The sequence below is a fragment of the Boleophthalmus pectinirostris genome, unplaced genomic scaffold (genome assembly GCF_026225935.1).
Source record: "Boleophthalmus pectinirostris isolate CB_2022bp ecotype Guang Dong unplaced genomic scaffold, ASM2622593v1 HiC_scaffold_12, whole genome shotgun sequence".
In the NCBI taxonomy this organism is placed as follows: domain Eukaryota; kingdom Metazoa; phylum Chordata; class Actinopteri; order Gobiiformes; family Gobiidae; genus Boleophthalmus; species Boleophthalmus pectinirostris.
In genome coordinates this window covers 1,407,202-1,423,949 of record NW_026571018.1, presented here as the reverse complement: position 1 = coordinate 1,423,949, position 16,748 = coordinate 1,407,202, and the positions used below count along the sequence as shown (strand labels likewise).

General features: G+C 43.6%; 1 protein-coding gene across 3 annotated transcripts; it reads left to right on the top strand.

The window, feature by feature from the left end:
• Nucleotides 1-1,919: 1,919 nt before the first annotated feature.
• tmem248 (transmembrane protein 248) lies at nt 1,920-14,747 on the top strand. Of its 3 annotated transcripts, none has more exons than XM_055148774.1 (8): nt 1,922-2,227; nt 3,307-3,465; nt 4,467-4,764; nt 7,330-7,480; nt 9,683-9,866; nt 10,907-11,053; nt 13,959-14,668; nt 14,726-14,747. In XM_055148774.1, exons 1-7 carry the CDS (start codon nt 2,225-2,227, stop codon nt 13,977-13,979), a joined length of 963 nt encoding a protein of 320 aa, XP_055004749.1. In that variant the 5' UTR covers nt 1,922-2,224; the 3' UTR covers nt 13,980-14,668; nt 14,726-14,747. The 3 variants fall into 3 exon arrangements, with proteins under 3 accessions (XP_055004747.1, XP_055004749.1, XP_055004748.1); XM_055148773.1 differs by having other exon boundaries at nt 1,923-2,227; nt 10,907-11,088; XM_055148772.1 differs by lacking the exons at nt 13,959-14,668; nt 14,726-14,747 and adding an exon at nt 12,533-13,947 and having other exon boundaries at nt 1,920-2,227.
• Nucleotides 14,748-16,748: the final 2,001 nt, after the last annotated feature.

Below are 16,748 nucleotides of genomic sequence, written 5' to 3'. Positions count from 1 at the left end.
TCTTCCCATGCTGCAGGGACACGACTCACACACCACCGCCGCCCACTGGTGAGGCTGGCTCATTACACCCGAGCCAGGAACCAGGACTGAACCAGGACTGAACCAGATCTAAACCAGGACTAAACCAGGACTGAAACAGGACTGAACCAGATCTAAACCAGGACTAAATCAGGGCTGAACCAGATTCTAAACCAAGACTAAACCAGGGCTAAACTAGGACTGCACCAGATTCTAAACCAGGACTGAACCAGAACTGAACCAGATCTATACCTGGACTGAACCAGGACTAAATCAGGGCTGAACCAGATTCTAAACCAGGACTGAACCAGGGCTAAATCAGGACTGAACCAGGACTGATCCAGATCTAAACCAGGACTGAACCAGGACTGATCCAGATCTAAACCAGGAATAACCAGGGCTAAACCAGGACTGAACCAGATCTAAACCAGGACTGTACCAGATCTAAACCAGGACTGTACCAGGACTAAATCAGGACTACAGAGACCAGATTTTCAAAATGAAAAACTGGGACATCCCTGGTTTGTGGTGGTTGGCAATAATAAAACTGTGAAATGAGTGTGAAGTTAAGGAAAACTGTTCTGCACACGGCACTAATGTGAGTCATTATAGTCACATTTTCTATGTGTTTTGGTCATATTTAAGAAGAAGCTTTTCTGTACTTTACCTAAACAAATATATCTCTCTTTACTGTTGGCAGGGATCAGATTGGTCCAAAATAGAGACACCTGGGACATTTCTTGTATAAAACTGGAACAAATCAGTGGTTTTGTATAAATCTGCTGAGACAGGGGAAGCAGGGCTCAAAACTGGGACTGTCCCGAGTAAATAGGGACGTCTGGTCATCCTAATTAGGACTGAACCAAACCTAAGCCTGAGCTGAACCAGGACTTAACCAGGACTTAACCAGTAGCCTACTGAAACCAGTCCAGAACCAGACCTGAACAAGTCCTAAAATAGACCAACCAGGACTGAACTTGCCTCACCAGTTCTTCTCAGGACAGTGAGATACTGGACTATATTCATACCATACTGCATATAGATGTACAACAGCTTACCCTTATGTAACAGATAATGCTCCCTACAACTTTTATATTTATATTTTTCCTCTTTGTTATTATATTATATTGTGATGAGTGAGCTCCAGTGTTCAAATCATTTCCCTTGTGGATCAAGAAAGTTTGTCTAAGTCTAAGTCTTCTTTTGTCAAAGCGTGTGGTTCTGGCTGGACAGGACTTTAGAACAAATTTAGAAAAAGGGTGAACACGGTGCCAGGGGTGGGGGGTGGGGGTCATTCAACCAGGTGAGGGAAGGGGAGGATCTGGGCCCATGGAACAGGATGGATGAGGGCATAGGAGGGTCAGGGTCCAGTCATCAGTGGGGCAGTGGGAGGGGCATCTGAAACAGGTGCACTTCCCAGAGGGGAGTGGGACAAGGAACAACTTGTGAATAGCGGATGAAGTGAAAAGTCGATGTTGACAGGTAAAGTGAGAGGAGCTTAGCTCAAACATTTTTTTATTTGTGCTCTTGATTGTCCTGGGCATGAGTTCATTGTGAAATATCCGGTGGGGGCCTCTTTGACATGGGCAGGAGCTGGTTCCATAACACAGGAGAAATAAATGTGAAGCATCATGTGATGGACACAGGTGTCTCGGTGCCAGGTGGAACTGGGGTTACTTTAGGCTTTGTGAACAGACAATAGGCCTGTTTCAAAGGAAGCCCACTCCAAAGTGCGTGGCCGCAGCCCGAGCAGCTGAGCCGTGCGTTTGTAAACATGAAAGCAGAGGCTGTCTCGTCATGTACGTCAACTGCGCACTGCGCTGTGTGCGCACGGGCCGTACGTGTCATTTGTGGAGCATGTGTTGCGTGAATCGCGAGAGGCGCACGGGCGCACGGACTACGCAGTGCGTCAGGAGGAAGCAGAGCCAAACTGACAGAGCCCTCGGTACATGGAGCAGTGGACAGGCTAACACGGAGCAGCAGTCCGCAGCATGGGACGGGCTGTCCCCGGAGCCTCTTATCTTCAGCACTCACATCCGACCAGCGCCTTGTGCTCCAGTGCGGGCCGCTCACAGACACTCAGCTCCCGCTAGCAGCGCAGCGCAGGCTCGCTCCTGTCCTCCAGCAGCAGCGGGGCTAGCCGCCGCGCTGTCCCTGTGGGCCGCCGCTTCACACAACTGACCCTAGCGCCAGTGGACGGGGCACGATGGTGAGGACAGCTCTCACATTAGATAGTATCTGTGATTCTTGTATCATAGAAGTGTGACATTAAGCTCCCGTTCTTCACTGGTGTTTGTGGAGCGGCCAATGCTAATGCACAGGTACAGCTGCACAGCGGGGTGCCAAACTCAGTCTGGACTATTTGAAGAAATAGCGGCAGCATTTTATAACATGTTCTTGTAAGACTGTAGGTCACAGATATTAAGGTGTGTTTCTATGATCCCCGCATTCCCACATTTTGTTTTAACCAAAAGTCAAGTTCCTCTTAAATAACACGAGAAGCTTTAACTTGTAAAATGCGTGTGCGTAAAAGCGCGCAGCAGGTCTGGTAGGTCTGGGGAGGGCACTGGTCCTGCGCTTTGTGGAACTGTGTAAACACTACAGTGTGACATGACCCAGAGTCTGAGGCACTGTCAATGATTCAAGCTGTTCCACTCAGTGTCCGGATAACGCCATGTTGTCCACGCGCAGCTCATGTGGCCGTGCAGGTTATGAAACATCACATCTGCATGTATGCAAAACAAGTGCCCACGAGCCAACATGGAGCACAGCCGTGAGTCCTCAGATCAAACTCTTCACAACTGTGTGCAGTAGTAGTAGTAACAGCCATGTCCATTATTCACTTATTATTTGCATGTGGTTTGGAGCAGAGGTCAAAGTTTGGAGGAGGAAGTTGTGTTCATTTTACAGGTGAATGTCTGGTGGCAGTTGAAAGGGGAAAGCATCATTTGTTAATTATTAACAAAGAATAAAAGGCCCATTGTATAACTTCCAAATCACAATTCGTCATATCAAATAGTTGAATAATGATTCAGGCTTACTGCTTAAAGAAGGGCTATTATACAAAATAGGCCAGTGTTTCCTCTCATCGGAAACATGCCTGACGAGGTTTTATAAACATTCGTGCATGTCTGAGTCATTTAGCGCTCTCTCTTGGGCCCTATTTGAAGAATCCTTCCGGCTAACTTTAAGCTGTGTACTAGTCTGTATAGTTTCAATACTAGTTTTACTATAGATTTGTATCTGATTTTCGATACTTTTGACAGCCCTAGTGTCCATGTTGTGTAGGTGTACCTGTGGAACCCTGTGGAGAACCTGCGCTCTTACATCAGCAGCCGACCTCCTCTGGTGCTGTTCATGGTCACTGTGAGTGCTCTGGCCATCGCCTTCCTCACCATCGGATACTTCTTCAAGATCAAAGAGATCAAGTCTCCAGAGCTCACCGAGGTCAGACCCACTCCACCGTGCAAGCACATTTACATCTGACCTGCTCAGCCAATCCATGTTTGTAGAGGTGTAAACTAGAGGCATAGCAGCTTTTACACAGAATACACACTTGGCTCTGACCAATTAGTATCCTCAAAGCTATAAAATAACTTTCTATTTACAAATTCCCTTTTCTACTTTTTTGACTGTGTTTGAGGAAAGACCATTTTATTTCTTGCTGTACCTGTAGTTTAGATCTTTACAAACATGTTCTGAAATACATGTGATTCTTTTATCAGTTGGACTGTTCATATCTGAGTCTTCTCTCACATGTTCATGTTCCTGGAGTTGTTTCAAGAGCAGGACTCTGTTTCAGAGTGTACACTGTAAACACATAATACACACATAATCTACTCTCAATTGTAATACTTGTCAGAAGAGTTTATTTTTATTTTTTTATTTTATTTTATTTTTTTTACCTAAATACTGCAGCCCTGTGTTGGGCCCAGATATCCTTTGCTCATTCTTGCTCATGAGTTTGTGTGCAGTCTGCAACTCTTTGATTCAAAACAAACACTAGAGACTTGGCTTTTGTTCCCACTCGTCCTCTGTTCATTTCATGTAGTTTTGATCAGACATAACAAACTGAACCCTGACTCATTTAAAGACACTGGAGCTGAAAAACAGAACAAGTTCATTTTGTTTTGTTGTGCAAACTGTTGTGAAAGAGTTAATTTGAAACAGTTTGCGGTGCTCCAAAGTTATTCCTCACTTACCTAAATATTCACCATGTATTTAGTCCTTTTCACAACACAGTAAAGCTAACAACACACTTCTGGTAATATGGACAATAAAAAGTTTAAGAATTAGATGCAGACAGTGCACAGCTGACTTATTTTGACCTCAAGAGCTGATTATACAATATTTCTGTACAAGGCAACTTTGCTCAAGTACATGGACAAAACCTTTGCTTGGCTGTGTACACTTGTGTGTTTATTGCAACACGTGTTTGCTTTGTGTAGGACTGGAACACGTTTCTCCTGCGCTTCAATGAGGTGGACCTGTGTGTGTCTGAGAACGAGACCATCAAACACGGCCTGAATGAGTCAACCACCCCCGAGAGCCTGGTAGTGACCAGCGGGCACAGCCGCCCCAGCCCCCAGAGCCCACAAGGCCCCCTGCTGCTGGACGACCAGGGCCCCATCAACATCTCTGTGCCCATCACCCTCACCCTCGACCCACAGAGACCCTTTGGAGGCTACTCCCGCAACATCACCCACCTGTATGCCACTGTGCTGGGGCAGCAGGTCGGCCTGTCTGGTCAGTCCTCCACTGCTCCACCTTTCACTTAGGAAAGTGCAGCTGGCATCGTGGTGCTTCTTGAGAGTAGTTCAGTGGGTTACAGTGGCTCAGGTCACAGGTGGTACAGTGGTACAGTTGTGGTACAGTAGTGGTACATCAAATTAGTCAAAAATTGTCATAGTCCTGTTTAGGGCTGGGTATCATTATTAAGAAGTTGCTGATACAATACATATCTTGATACATAGACCACAATACAATACATATCGCGATACAATGCACTTTCGGTTTGAACCATATGGTTCAGTAAAAAATAAATCATGGCTGTGATACTAAAAGTGTTTGTTAAACCACTTCTGTGAAACCTGTGCAAAGTTCATATGAACCACAAACATTTTAATCATCAAAACAGTGAAAATGTCAAATGTGTCGCATGAATGAGTTTCCTTAATCAATTAGTAATATATACCAAAAAATATTCTTGGAGATATATCGATACAACACACAGGGCTCAAAACTGGGACTTTCCCAGATAAACGGGGATGTCTGGTCACCCTAGGCTAAAGTAACAAAATCTTTACAGCCACTGACAGAAACAGTGCAGCTATTCACTCTGAGTATTCTTTGGCTGTTTGGTACAAAAAGTGAATTACATGTGTAAATGTGTTATAGTGTATATCATCATCAGGAAGGACTTTAAAAACATAGTGTGTAGCAAACGATAATGTAACATTGGCCAAATAACGTAATCAAGTTTAAATGTAATAAGACCATAATGTAATAACAGGCTGATGTTGTAATAAGTCAGTGGTTCTGGTGGTATTTCGTGTGAAAAATTTCAAAGAAAAGATTTGGCTTTTTAAGTACCACCAGATCTAAACCAGGACTATTTTAGGTCTAATCTAGGGTTAAACCAGGTCTATAAGTGGCCTACATCATTTACACTGTAGTTCTAAACAAGAAAAGATCCAAAGAAGGACAGAAAGTGAATAAAATGCCAAACTGAAGAGCTGTCTGCAAAACACAATCATTGATCATGATTCTTTTTTTCCTATATATTGCCCAGCTCTACTAGTCAGTTTATGTCATGAAAGTTAAAAATGAATTCATGTAATTATTTAATTTTATGTATTGTGATGAATAGAGATTGAACTGATTAAACTGTTACACCCCTAGTGTGAGAATACAGGAAGTGTTTTGCTCTGTTGTCAAACTCCATACACAAACAAAAAGTAAAAGGTAGCTGTTAACTTGAAAACTGGCAGTACATGACATCACAAGGTGGAACAGAGCAATTTGAGGTTTGGAGATGTAGACAAACTAATATTAAAGGATTCCTCAGACATGTGTGAATAAAACAAGGAAACAAAACTCCAGGCATGCTTTGGAGGAGATAACAATATTCTAACATGGCTTAAAGCTCACAAACTTCAATTTTACACTTGGCCAAAATGATTACAATTGGCTGTTATTCTGTTATCTGTTGCTACAAGGTGTGAATGATTCAAACCCTGTTCTTCTGCTGCTTAAAGACAGTCCTGGCAGGCGCACATGCCTCAGGAGCTGTCAGTCACTCAGAGCCGTCCTTCCAGTAAATCAGGTTTGGAGAGCCACAGGCCTAGCACTAACCTCACACACATACTGTACACATGCACACACACATACTGTACACACACACACACACACACACATGCACACACACACATGCACACACACACATGCGCACACACACATGCGCACACGCGCACACGCGCACACACGCACACACGCACACACGCACACACGCACACGCACACACGCACACACACACACACACACACACACACACACACACACACACGCTCTCAGCCAACCAGAACAACAAGAATGTGGTTTCAAAATGTCACCCATACTGAAAAGACTGATGCAAAAGGGATTGTCCAGAGGCCCTGAGATGAAACAAATATACTGATTTGAAATGATGATTTTAGTGGCGATTTAGTCAGAATAAAAGACTTTCAACCTCAATTGGGGTTGCCACACGCTAAAAAGTCCTGTCTATTACGCGTTCTGTGCACCGTTTAATAACAGTGCATCGCCAGGTCCAGTGTGAACTTGTGTGTGATTTGTGTTGCAGTTTAACCTCTCGAGGAGTTGTCTTTGAATGAGTGTGTGTAGAGAAAGAGCTGACCTCTGGCCTCAGTGCTGCCCCCTGTGGGAGTAGTGTTATTCTGTGGAGGAGGAGGAGGAAGAGGAAGAGGAGGAGGAGGAGTGCTGTGTCAGCCCCTGCCTTGTGTTTGTCCAATAACATTCATGTACTCTCTTTTATTCACTTTTTGGAACTAGTTGGATCTTTTTCTAAACCACCTTTTCACTTGTATCCTTTGCCTCAGCTACTTCACTTCAGTTTAGGGATGGTGACATGATGAGGAGCTTTGTTTTTGTTTTTTTAAGATGTGATATTTTTTGAAGAAATACCAGAATGTTTGTGTGTCTGAATACACCAGCCATAAACTATAAACAGTCAGCTGTGAGCACATTTGACTCCTGTATGCATTAGTCAAATATTTACTATGTGTAATGTGTGTGCTGTGTGTGTGTTTGCAGGGCGTGAGGCTCACGAGGAGGTGAACATCACGTTTACTTTGCCAGTGTCCTGGAGCTCAGATGACTGTGTGCTGCATGGACACTGCGAGCAGGTGGTCTTTAGCACCTGTATGACCCTCACCGCCAACAGCAACATCTTCCCCGTCACTGTGTGAGTCTCTCCTCCTGCCTCTGCACATCGGACTGCGACTGCGACCGAGCTGGGCCAGGGTTGGAACTGAGACTCAGACTTTTCTAAATTCTTAAGTGTGGCAGATCTTGAATGAGTGGGCTCACTTGAGATTACTCCTGTAAACAATATTTTTGCCTTTTATTTAATCTCCAAAGATCATTTAAGGATGATCCACTTTTTTCAACAGTACAGGGTAGAGAGAGTAGAGTACAGAGTAGAGAGTACAGAGTAGAGAGTACAGAGTAGAGAGTACAGGGTAGAGAGTACAGAGTAGAGAGTAGAGTAGAGTACAGTAGAGTACAGGGTAGAGAGTACAGGGTAGAGAGTACAGAGTAGAGGTACAGGGTAGAGAGTACAGGGTAGAGAGTACAGAGTAGAGAGTACAGAGTAGAGAGTAGAGAGTACAGAGTAGAGAGTACAGAGTAGAGAGTACAGAGTAGAGAGTACAGAGTAGAGAGTACAGAGTAGAGAGTACAGAGTAGAGCCCGACCGATATGGATTTTGCTGTGGCCGATATGAAACCGATATAATGGGAGTTGGCGCTGCCGATATAATCACCGATATATTTAGTGATGTAAAAATTCACTGTAAATGTTGATTTGTTTAAAAAACTTAGGTTTGGCTCTGGTGGATTTTAAATTGGGTTTATTTAGGCAACATTTATTGTTCTTCTGCCTCTTTACATCATATTTACAGACAGTAGGTTGGACTAATGGCATTTTTGCATCACATTCTAGTGATGGGTATTCCAGTTCTTTTTAGAGAACCGGCTCTTTTGGCTTGGCTCACTAAAAGCTGCTGGTTCTTTTGGCTCCCAAGCGGCTCTTCAGATTGTTTTGTTGCAAGCAGGACTAAAGCACGTCTAAAGCAGGACTGAATCAGGACTGAACCAGGTCTAAACCAGGACTGAAAAAGGACTAAACCGGGACTTATTTATTTTATGCTAAACTACAGTCAAATATGCTCGTTTTTTTATTTTTATTTTTTTTAATCCTACGTAAACGCAAATTTCTTAAAGTTTCGTTTTGAGCCGCTGCCGCTGTCAAACCACGAGTCTGCACGCGGCGTGAAGAGAAAAAAAGTGAGAGAAAGAGAAAACACGGCTCCCAATAAGGATCAGGCTCCCGTCGTTCCCTTCAAAGAGCCGGCTCTAAGAGTCATTTCGTTCGCGTCGGACCCATAACTAGTAAAGAAACTAGCGCTATTAGCCTTTAGCCGTAAATACGTGCGCGCCGCGGTAATTAATTATATGCGCAAATGTCATAATTCACACGTCTGTTCACAGCTCATTTACATATCAGTGCAGGTCCAGTAGCAAATATGCGGTCAATACAGTCACTTTAGAACAGACCAATAGAAAACAGTCTGTTTATGTGCGGGAGCTACAGCAGCTAACCCATAACAAATGACAAAAACTAGCTTCAGAGTCGACATATTTCCAACACTCAGCGTCACACAGGCTCCTCCTCACATCACAAGTCTGCACTAATAAATGTCCTTTTAATCCAGACTCAAACCGATTGTCCGTAAAAAGAAAATAATCTCAGTGTTTGGATCTATGTCTGCAGGTGTAAACAAACACACGTGAGTGACGCGACTCTGTGGTGTGTTCAGGGACAGTACAGACACACACACACAAATGACTCCGCAGATAAATACTGATGTGGAGCCACATATTAGGACATTTATCTGTCTGTAAATTGGATTAAATGAACAGAATGTAGAGAGTCTAAGCTTTATAACGAGGTATAACATGCCCTCGTGAAATATCGGCCCCTATCAGCAAAGTTGCCCATATCAGCAGATAATATCGGCCAACCGATATATCGGTCGGGCTCTAGTACAGAGTAGAGGGTACAGGGTACAGAGTAGAGGGCACAGGGTACAGAGTAGAGGGCACAGGGTACAGAGTAGAGGGCACAGGGTACAGAGTAGAGGGCACAGGGTAGAGAACAGAAACAAGTAAAGGGCATGCATTCACATTCTTAAAGTCAGAAGTTCCAGTTAAGTTTCACTTTCATTGTGCAGTGTGCGTCAGAGCGACACGACACATCAGTGACATGCAAACACTCAGGGCTCATGCAAAGCTCATGTCTGAAGTGGTCACCGTGGTTACCTCTGCTGGTCACCGTGGTTACCTCTGCTTCACATACCTCACTACCAAGTGTCCTCTCTCCACAGACAACCTCCTCACTGTGTCCCGGAGACGTACACCAATGCCACCTCCTGGTACAAAGTCTTTACTACAGTGCGGGACTCGGACACAAAGTACAGCCAGGACTACAACCCGTTCTGGTGCTACAAGGGCGCCATCGGCAAAGTGTACCACGCCCTCAACCCCAAGCTGACCGTCATCGTGCCCGATGTGAGTCACTCCAATCTCACTTAAAGCTCATTGTACTGCAAGTGTGTATCAGGCCAGTAGTACTACATAGGATGCAATACATAAAACTTGGGATTCTAGTACTTTCACCTCTTGTATGTAACAACTGTACTCAATTAAAGACCGCCACACACTAAAGGATTTTTCAGTCTTAAAAGATTTTTAAACGTGCAACAAAAAGCGAACACCAGACATGAGGAGACTCTTAAGGAACTTAAAATCTCCGATCGCAAAGCCTGCAGCAGGATATGTCTGCAGACCACAGGATATAAAGATGTGAGTGTTTCCTGTTTCCTGTCTACAGTAAAACCACTCGCTCTGAGACTCTTACATGTTCAAAAGATCAGAGCTCTGCACTTCTAGTTTAGATACAAGTCAAAACTATGTTATTATTATTGGTGAAATGTGGTGCAGTACTTCAGATACAGGATTTTTAAAGCATAAAAGATTGGAGATAAAGTCCACAGGAAGTAGAGTCACTGTCACTAATCTACAGCTTCACCTTGATCCGTGCGCTGTGTGGATGTAAACAGACACAGTGAGGAACTACTCTTTGAAACTACTACTACTCTTGAAATAACTCTTCAAACTAGACAATTTCTATGGATAATGTGGAAGAGATGCTGCACTTTAAATTTATGTCTTTACGAGAGATGAGTAATAAAATCTTCTCATTATTTTCGCTATATCCCGAGTTTGCATCTTGTGCCTCTATGTCTGTCACTCCTCTGCCCCTGACGCTTTGGTTTTTTTGGCTGTACAATAACAACAAAATACACAGAATCTGGTATTTTCAAAGGAGATACAAACACAAAACAGACACAAAAATGAGAGACAGATTGTGTGAGAATCAAGGTCAGTGGAGTTTACTGTTACAAGAAAAAACAGATTGTACACAGGCTTTGGATACATAAAAGGGTTCACAGTACAGCACACACATCTGCTCTTATTGACAGCTCTCATTTCCCTCAGTACTCTATGTAAAACATCCTACATTAGTGTCCTTGTTTGTGTGTTACCAGGACGACCGTTCGCTCATCAACCTGCACCTGATGCACACCAGCTACTTCCTGTTTGTAATGGTCATCACCATGTTCTGCTACGCAGTCATCAAAGGGCGCCCAGGCAAGCTTCGGCAGAGCTCGCCCTCCGACTTCTGCCCTGAGAAGGTACAGCAGGCAGCACTGCACAATGACACGGACAGGTAGCGCACACACACCCACAAAGAGCCACGACTGGCCCTGTCACCTGCCAATCACAATCTCTCTTTCGCTGTGGGGACCAATCAGAGGGCTTTTCTCCGGGAGCTTCCTTATGGTGCTGGTATAGTCCTTGAGGCTTTAGTGCAGCTGTCCTTCTGCCCTGTTCAGAGGTGGGAGTACTTTGGTTGTAGTATTTTCAGCACATACACTACTTGAGAACAGTGTTGGGGAGTAACAGATTACATGTACCAGAGTTACGTAATCAGAGTACAAATTATGAGTAACTGTATTCAGTTACAGTTACTGTTTCAATGAGTGGTAATTGGATTACAGTTACTTTGTTGACATAAATGGATTACACGGTGGTATTTTCCTGTTTTCACATTTGGGGCTAAATCCCTTTTTTTTTCTCTCAGTAATTCCACTCATTGCCAGACACTAAACCAGGTCTAAAACAGGATTCAACAGGCCTAAACACAGGTCTAAACCAGGTCTAAACCAGGTCTAAAACTAGGTCTAAAACTAGGTCTAAAACTAGGTCTAAAACTAGGTCTAAAACCAGGTCTAAAACCAGGTCTAAAACCAGGTCTGAAACCAGGTCTAAAACCAGGTCTAAAACCAGGTCTAAAACCAGGTCTGAAACAGGATTTAACAGGACTAAACCATGCTGTGAGGACCGTGTCTCCTCCTCTTCTGTCAATAATATTTTTAAAGACTCGGCTTTTTCATTTTCTTTTATCAGACAAAACATCTTATGTGAAGATTTCCTAGTCTTTGTTACTCTACAGCAAATCAAGTAATCCAAAATATTCATATTACGTTATTCATTTTAAGTAATTTAATGGATTCTGTCACAAAATACATTTTGGGGTATGTAATCTGTAATCTGTAGGGTAATACGTTTTAAAAGTAATCTTCCCAACACTGCTTGAGGAACAGAGTGACTAGAGGGTGCACAGCATTTCCAACTCAAATCCTGTATCACAAAACATTGGCTCTGTGCTGCATTTCACTGTCAGCAGCAAAACATTTTTACCTCAGCACAAGTACAGAGCACCCAACAGCACCACTGTCTGCTCACCACGCACTAAATATCCACTGAGCACAGTATCAGGGCCCATATACATGCGAGAGATCTTTGATTTCTCCTCGTAAAGTCCTTTGTTCTAGTCTCAATACTTGTAGGGTGTTTCCCACCTCTGATCGCGCTTGTACAGATTTCTCAGTATTGCACTTTGTTTCATTGTTTTCTAGTATCTCATGATTAATGTGCACATGACTCATTTTACTAAAACACACTAACAAACAAACAGACACACAGATGAATCCAGTGGCAGAATGTATAGCATGTTAATCTGCCCAACCAACAACGTGTCAAGTAACAGTCATTAATCTATTTATCTGCAATATTACTGATCACTAACCTGTTTGGCCTTTATTTGTCAGTTTCTTCACCTGTGCATGTACATACAAAGGAATCGAAATTGGACCTGTTACCCCATGATCCATGACAAATGTACCATACAATACATGAGGAAGACTACATGGACCGGACCGGCAGACAGGGAGCAGAGGAAGAAACACTGCAACATAACATGAAGACAGGGAGAGGAGGGAAAAGAAGAGAACAGACTGAGACCATGCTCCTATCAGGGCGAGGGGAGTGTGGTAGAGTGCAGAAAAAATCACCTCCGTGACATCAGCACAGTCAAAACACATACAAACATTTCACAGGACCAGAGCAGGGTACAGGAGGGCTGTGAGTTAATCCAATGTAGGCAGCAGCCATCCAGATCCACAGCCACTGGGGGCTGGATACAACAGACCTGCCCACCAGGCCGGGGGTGCTGCTGCGAGGGGTTTGGTATTTGGGGGGAGAGTGTCTCACTGCTGTTATCTCTGGGGTAGTTGATACTGACCGGCCTTGAGACTGGTGCTGGCTGGGGAGGGCCAGTTAGATAAGGCTGGCGTTGTTTGGGTTTAGAGTGAGCAGCTGCTTTTTCAATTCTCACAACTCCTCTTTTTGTTCATATATTGGTCTCAAGTCCATTCCTTTTTGCAAAGCTTTGAATTTTCTCCAAGATGTTATCCAATATTGCGGTTTAGAGTCACCGTGTCCATCCAACCAGTGGTCAATAACCACGAACCCGGACCATAGTCACAAGTTCAGATTCTCACAGCTCTGCCTCTCGTCTTGGTCATTCTGGGCAGCCAAGTTGGGCTTTGAACAGCTGCCTCAGTAATTTGAATTTTCCAAAAAATCAGGGCCATGCCTAATCCAGTTAGCAAAAGTTCTGCAATTATCTTTCCGAATAGATAAACTAAACTTCTATGTCCTCTGCGGACTGGAGCTGCCTGCATTCCTCATTGAAAAATTGCATTTAGAGACCAACTTATCAAATCCATAGTTTCAAAAATATAAGACACTAGACACTAGACTAGACGAAACACATAAGCAAAGCAGGGAACAAGGGGCAGGTGAAGAGAGAAAAAGTGTCCGCCCTTCGCCAAGAACCAAGCAAGAAGCATGGGCAAGGGAAAGAAGCATGCATAGATACTACAGCAATAGTTCCATAAAGCAACCTAATGTTATTAAGGACTAAAATGTCTTGATTATACAAAAGTGAACTGAAAAAAACTTAATTTTGATGAATGAAGGTTTAAACTGACTGAATGGCGTGATACAAATTAGCAGCTGTGACTGGATGATTCTAAAGAGGGGTGGTTTTTAAATGATCACATATTCCACTTTGCTTTGTCGCTTGCTTATCATTTACTTCCTTCTATTCATTTCTGGGGTGATTTTCAAAGCATTCTCTAAACTGTTCCACTGTGACCAACCCAGTTAACATGTGCTGTGTGCTGCCCACAGGTGGCGCTGTCAGAGGGCTAAGAGCCAGGACTATATCAGAACTTACCTGTGAAGGGACAGAAATGGCCCCGCGGCCCCCAGGAGCACTGTGGACTCCTCACCCAAATGTTGGTCCCACTCCAACCAAAGATGATCCAAGTGCCTGTATCCGAGTGTACATATGAGAAGAACACACAGAAGCCCCGCCCCTGCAGTCCCTTTATCCCTGCTTGCGTCCTTAACCTCGAGAAATAACAAAATGGCTTCCGTCATTCATCTTGCAGCTTTTGGGAAGGACCAGAGAAAAGCTAAATGGTAGGAAGGTGGGAGAACAAAGATCATATCACTGTTTTTGATCATTCATTCAAGAACCACTGTGGAACATTTCAGTCAATAAACTCAACTCGTTTAAAAAAAACCCAAAATAAATTATACTATAATCTCATCTATGTTCTAATGTAGTGTTCTCATCACAAACACACCTGGAGCTGTGTTTTGTTTCATTCACACGTTTAGCTCAAAAGCCCTGCAGATTTAGACTGAGTTCAAACAAAAATCATGAAGTGGTCAAACAGGAAGAGTTCAAATTTGTCTTTAATCTTTACTGAACTAAAGGTTAAAGGAGATGTTAAGTTGAAACCTTGTGCTTTATGACATCACAGGGTGGAACTGCATTTTGAGCTCTGGAGATGTAGTGTTATGTTACTCTGCTGTAGAGCCGACGGTGTACGGTATGTACGGGGGACGGTGTAGGGGGACGGGGACGGTGTAGAGGGGACGGTGTAGAGGGGGACGGTGTAGAGGGGGACGGTGTAGGGGGGACGGTGTAGGGGGACGGTGTAGGGGGGGACGGTGTAGAGGGGGACGGTGTGGGGACGTGTAGGGGGGACGGTGTAGAGGGGGGTGTAGAGGGGACGGTGTAGGGGGGACGTGTAGTGAGGGGGACGGTGTAGAGAGGGGGACGTGTAGAGGGGGACGTGTAGAGGGGGACGTGTAGAGCAGGGGTCTCCAGTCTTTTTTCTCCAGTGAGCTACCTTTACGAAACAGAAATGCCAGAGAGCTGCCCATTTCGGCAGTCACAAAAAAACTGAGTAAATATAAAAGCCACGGTGAGCCTTAGATGGGAAACATTGAGGCTTATGAAAAAACATTATCCATTTATCGGTGCACCGATTTAGGCACCAAAATGATACATTATACACATAATTAATCTTATTTTACTTATTTTCCACAATACATAAAATTCAGAAACCTCTTGCTGAGCTACTTGGTAGGGACAACAGCTTGAAGACCCCTGGTGTCAAGTGAACAGTACACTAGAATAATCTTAATAATCGTATTGCTTTTGTGCAGTTCAGATCACCACAGAAAGTCTCCAGTGTGTTCTGGTGCACTGAAGAGTGAAGATGTTTCAACAAGGCTGAAATAATAGATGTAGCTTCAAAGTTTGGCAACTCCAGGGCTGAAAATTACCCAAACGATTCTAGTGAAGATGTATGGAGTTTAAAAACACAGTGGAGCACTTCCTGTGTTTCCACTTATCATCAGGAACTGAGTTTTTTCAGTTTGAGAAAAGAACTCTGAAAAAGAACTCTAAATGTGCAAGGTTTGTGTGTTAAACATGTGCGAATGAATCAAAGCACAACTCCAGGTCTGTTTGTGATGAGGAAGTATTTGAACAGATCTGAAAATGTATGCAGTATAGGCCTCAGGTCTGTGGAGAGGCGAGCCACCTCACAGTCAGAATATAAGTTATTTCAAGATATTTTTGACCAATAAAAACACCAGTAATGAAAAAAAAATCCTGGTTTTACTATATTTCTTAGCTGAAATGTTACACAGTGGGGTTTTACAGCAATATAAAGCGACTTTGTGCTTCTTCTAAGAGTTCTCTCCTCTCATTGGTTAAACCGCTGGTCACTCCTGATTGAGGTTGACCAATTGGAGGGCTTGTGTTTGCAGACCCCTCCTCCCTTTCTAATGTTTCAAGATGAGGCGCGTGGAATTCTTATGAACTTAAACTTAAGCACTTGATACGTTTAGAAGTAAATTAGTAACACAACTTTTACATTTTATTTTCTCTACATCGGTGAAATTCTTAAAGGTCCTATATGATGCTCTTCAGATCACACAGATAAGCAAGGGAAATCAGGCTTATAACCATAGCCCCCCCTCTGCTTGATCCTGGTGTTTTACTTCACATAAATGAAGATATGAACATTAATACCAAACCAATCAGGAGCCTTGTTTTCCTGAGGTCACTCCTGCTAGCATTAGGTTTGATTGACTTGAGCCCCTGCCAAAGCAGTAACACTGAAAAGGCTGTTTGGCTCTTTAGTTGCTATGATACACATGCTTGGATTTCCAGATACGAGTTTGGACTTATAATTATCCACTATAACTGCTTGCCTCAATTAGCTTCATTTGGCTGGAGCTAAACGCTGTGGGTGACTCTCCCTCAGTTCACTTCAGTTCAGTTCACAATGGCTGCAGTTGGTCAGGCGTAAAGATGCCTGGACTTTAAAAACATGGAGGAGCACTTTTCCATCCCAACTAGAAAGTGACATTAAACTAACGGCAGATTATTGGATCTTTAAGTCTTGATTTCACCGTGGACTCTGCATTTGACATTGTGATAATCATTTGACATTGCACAGCCTTAGAACTGTCACACTCATTGATGGTGTGCTGAAGATCAGATCTCACACTTTGTACTCTGTCAGTATTAATCATTGGATTTTGGCGCTGGTTTGGCCCCTCCACAGAACGTCTGACGCTGCCACGTGTGGAATTCCTCCTTTTATTTCTCCT

Excerpts from the sequence above, each read along its gene's own strand:
- tmem248 (XM_055148772.1), top strand. Across the intron at positions 3,466-4,466 it reads AGTCTCCAGAGCTCACCGAG|GACTGGAACACGTTTCTCCT; the intron begins GTCAGACCCACT and ends TGCTTTGTGTAG. Across the intron at positions 7,481-9,682 it reads AACATCTTCCCCGTCACTGT|ACAACCTCCTCACTGTGTCC; the intron begins GTGAGTCTCTCC and ends CTCTCTCCACAG.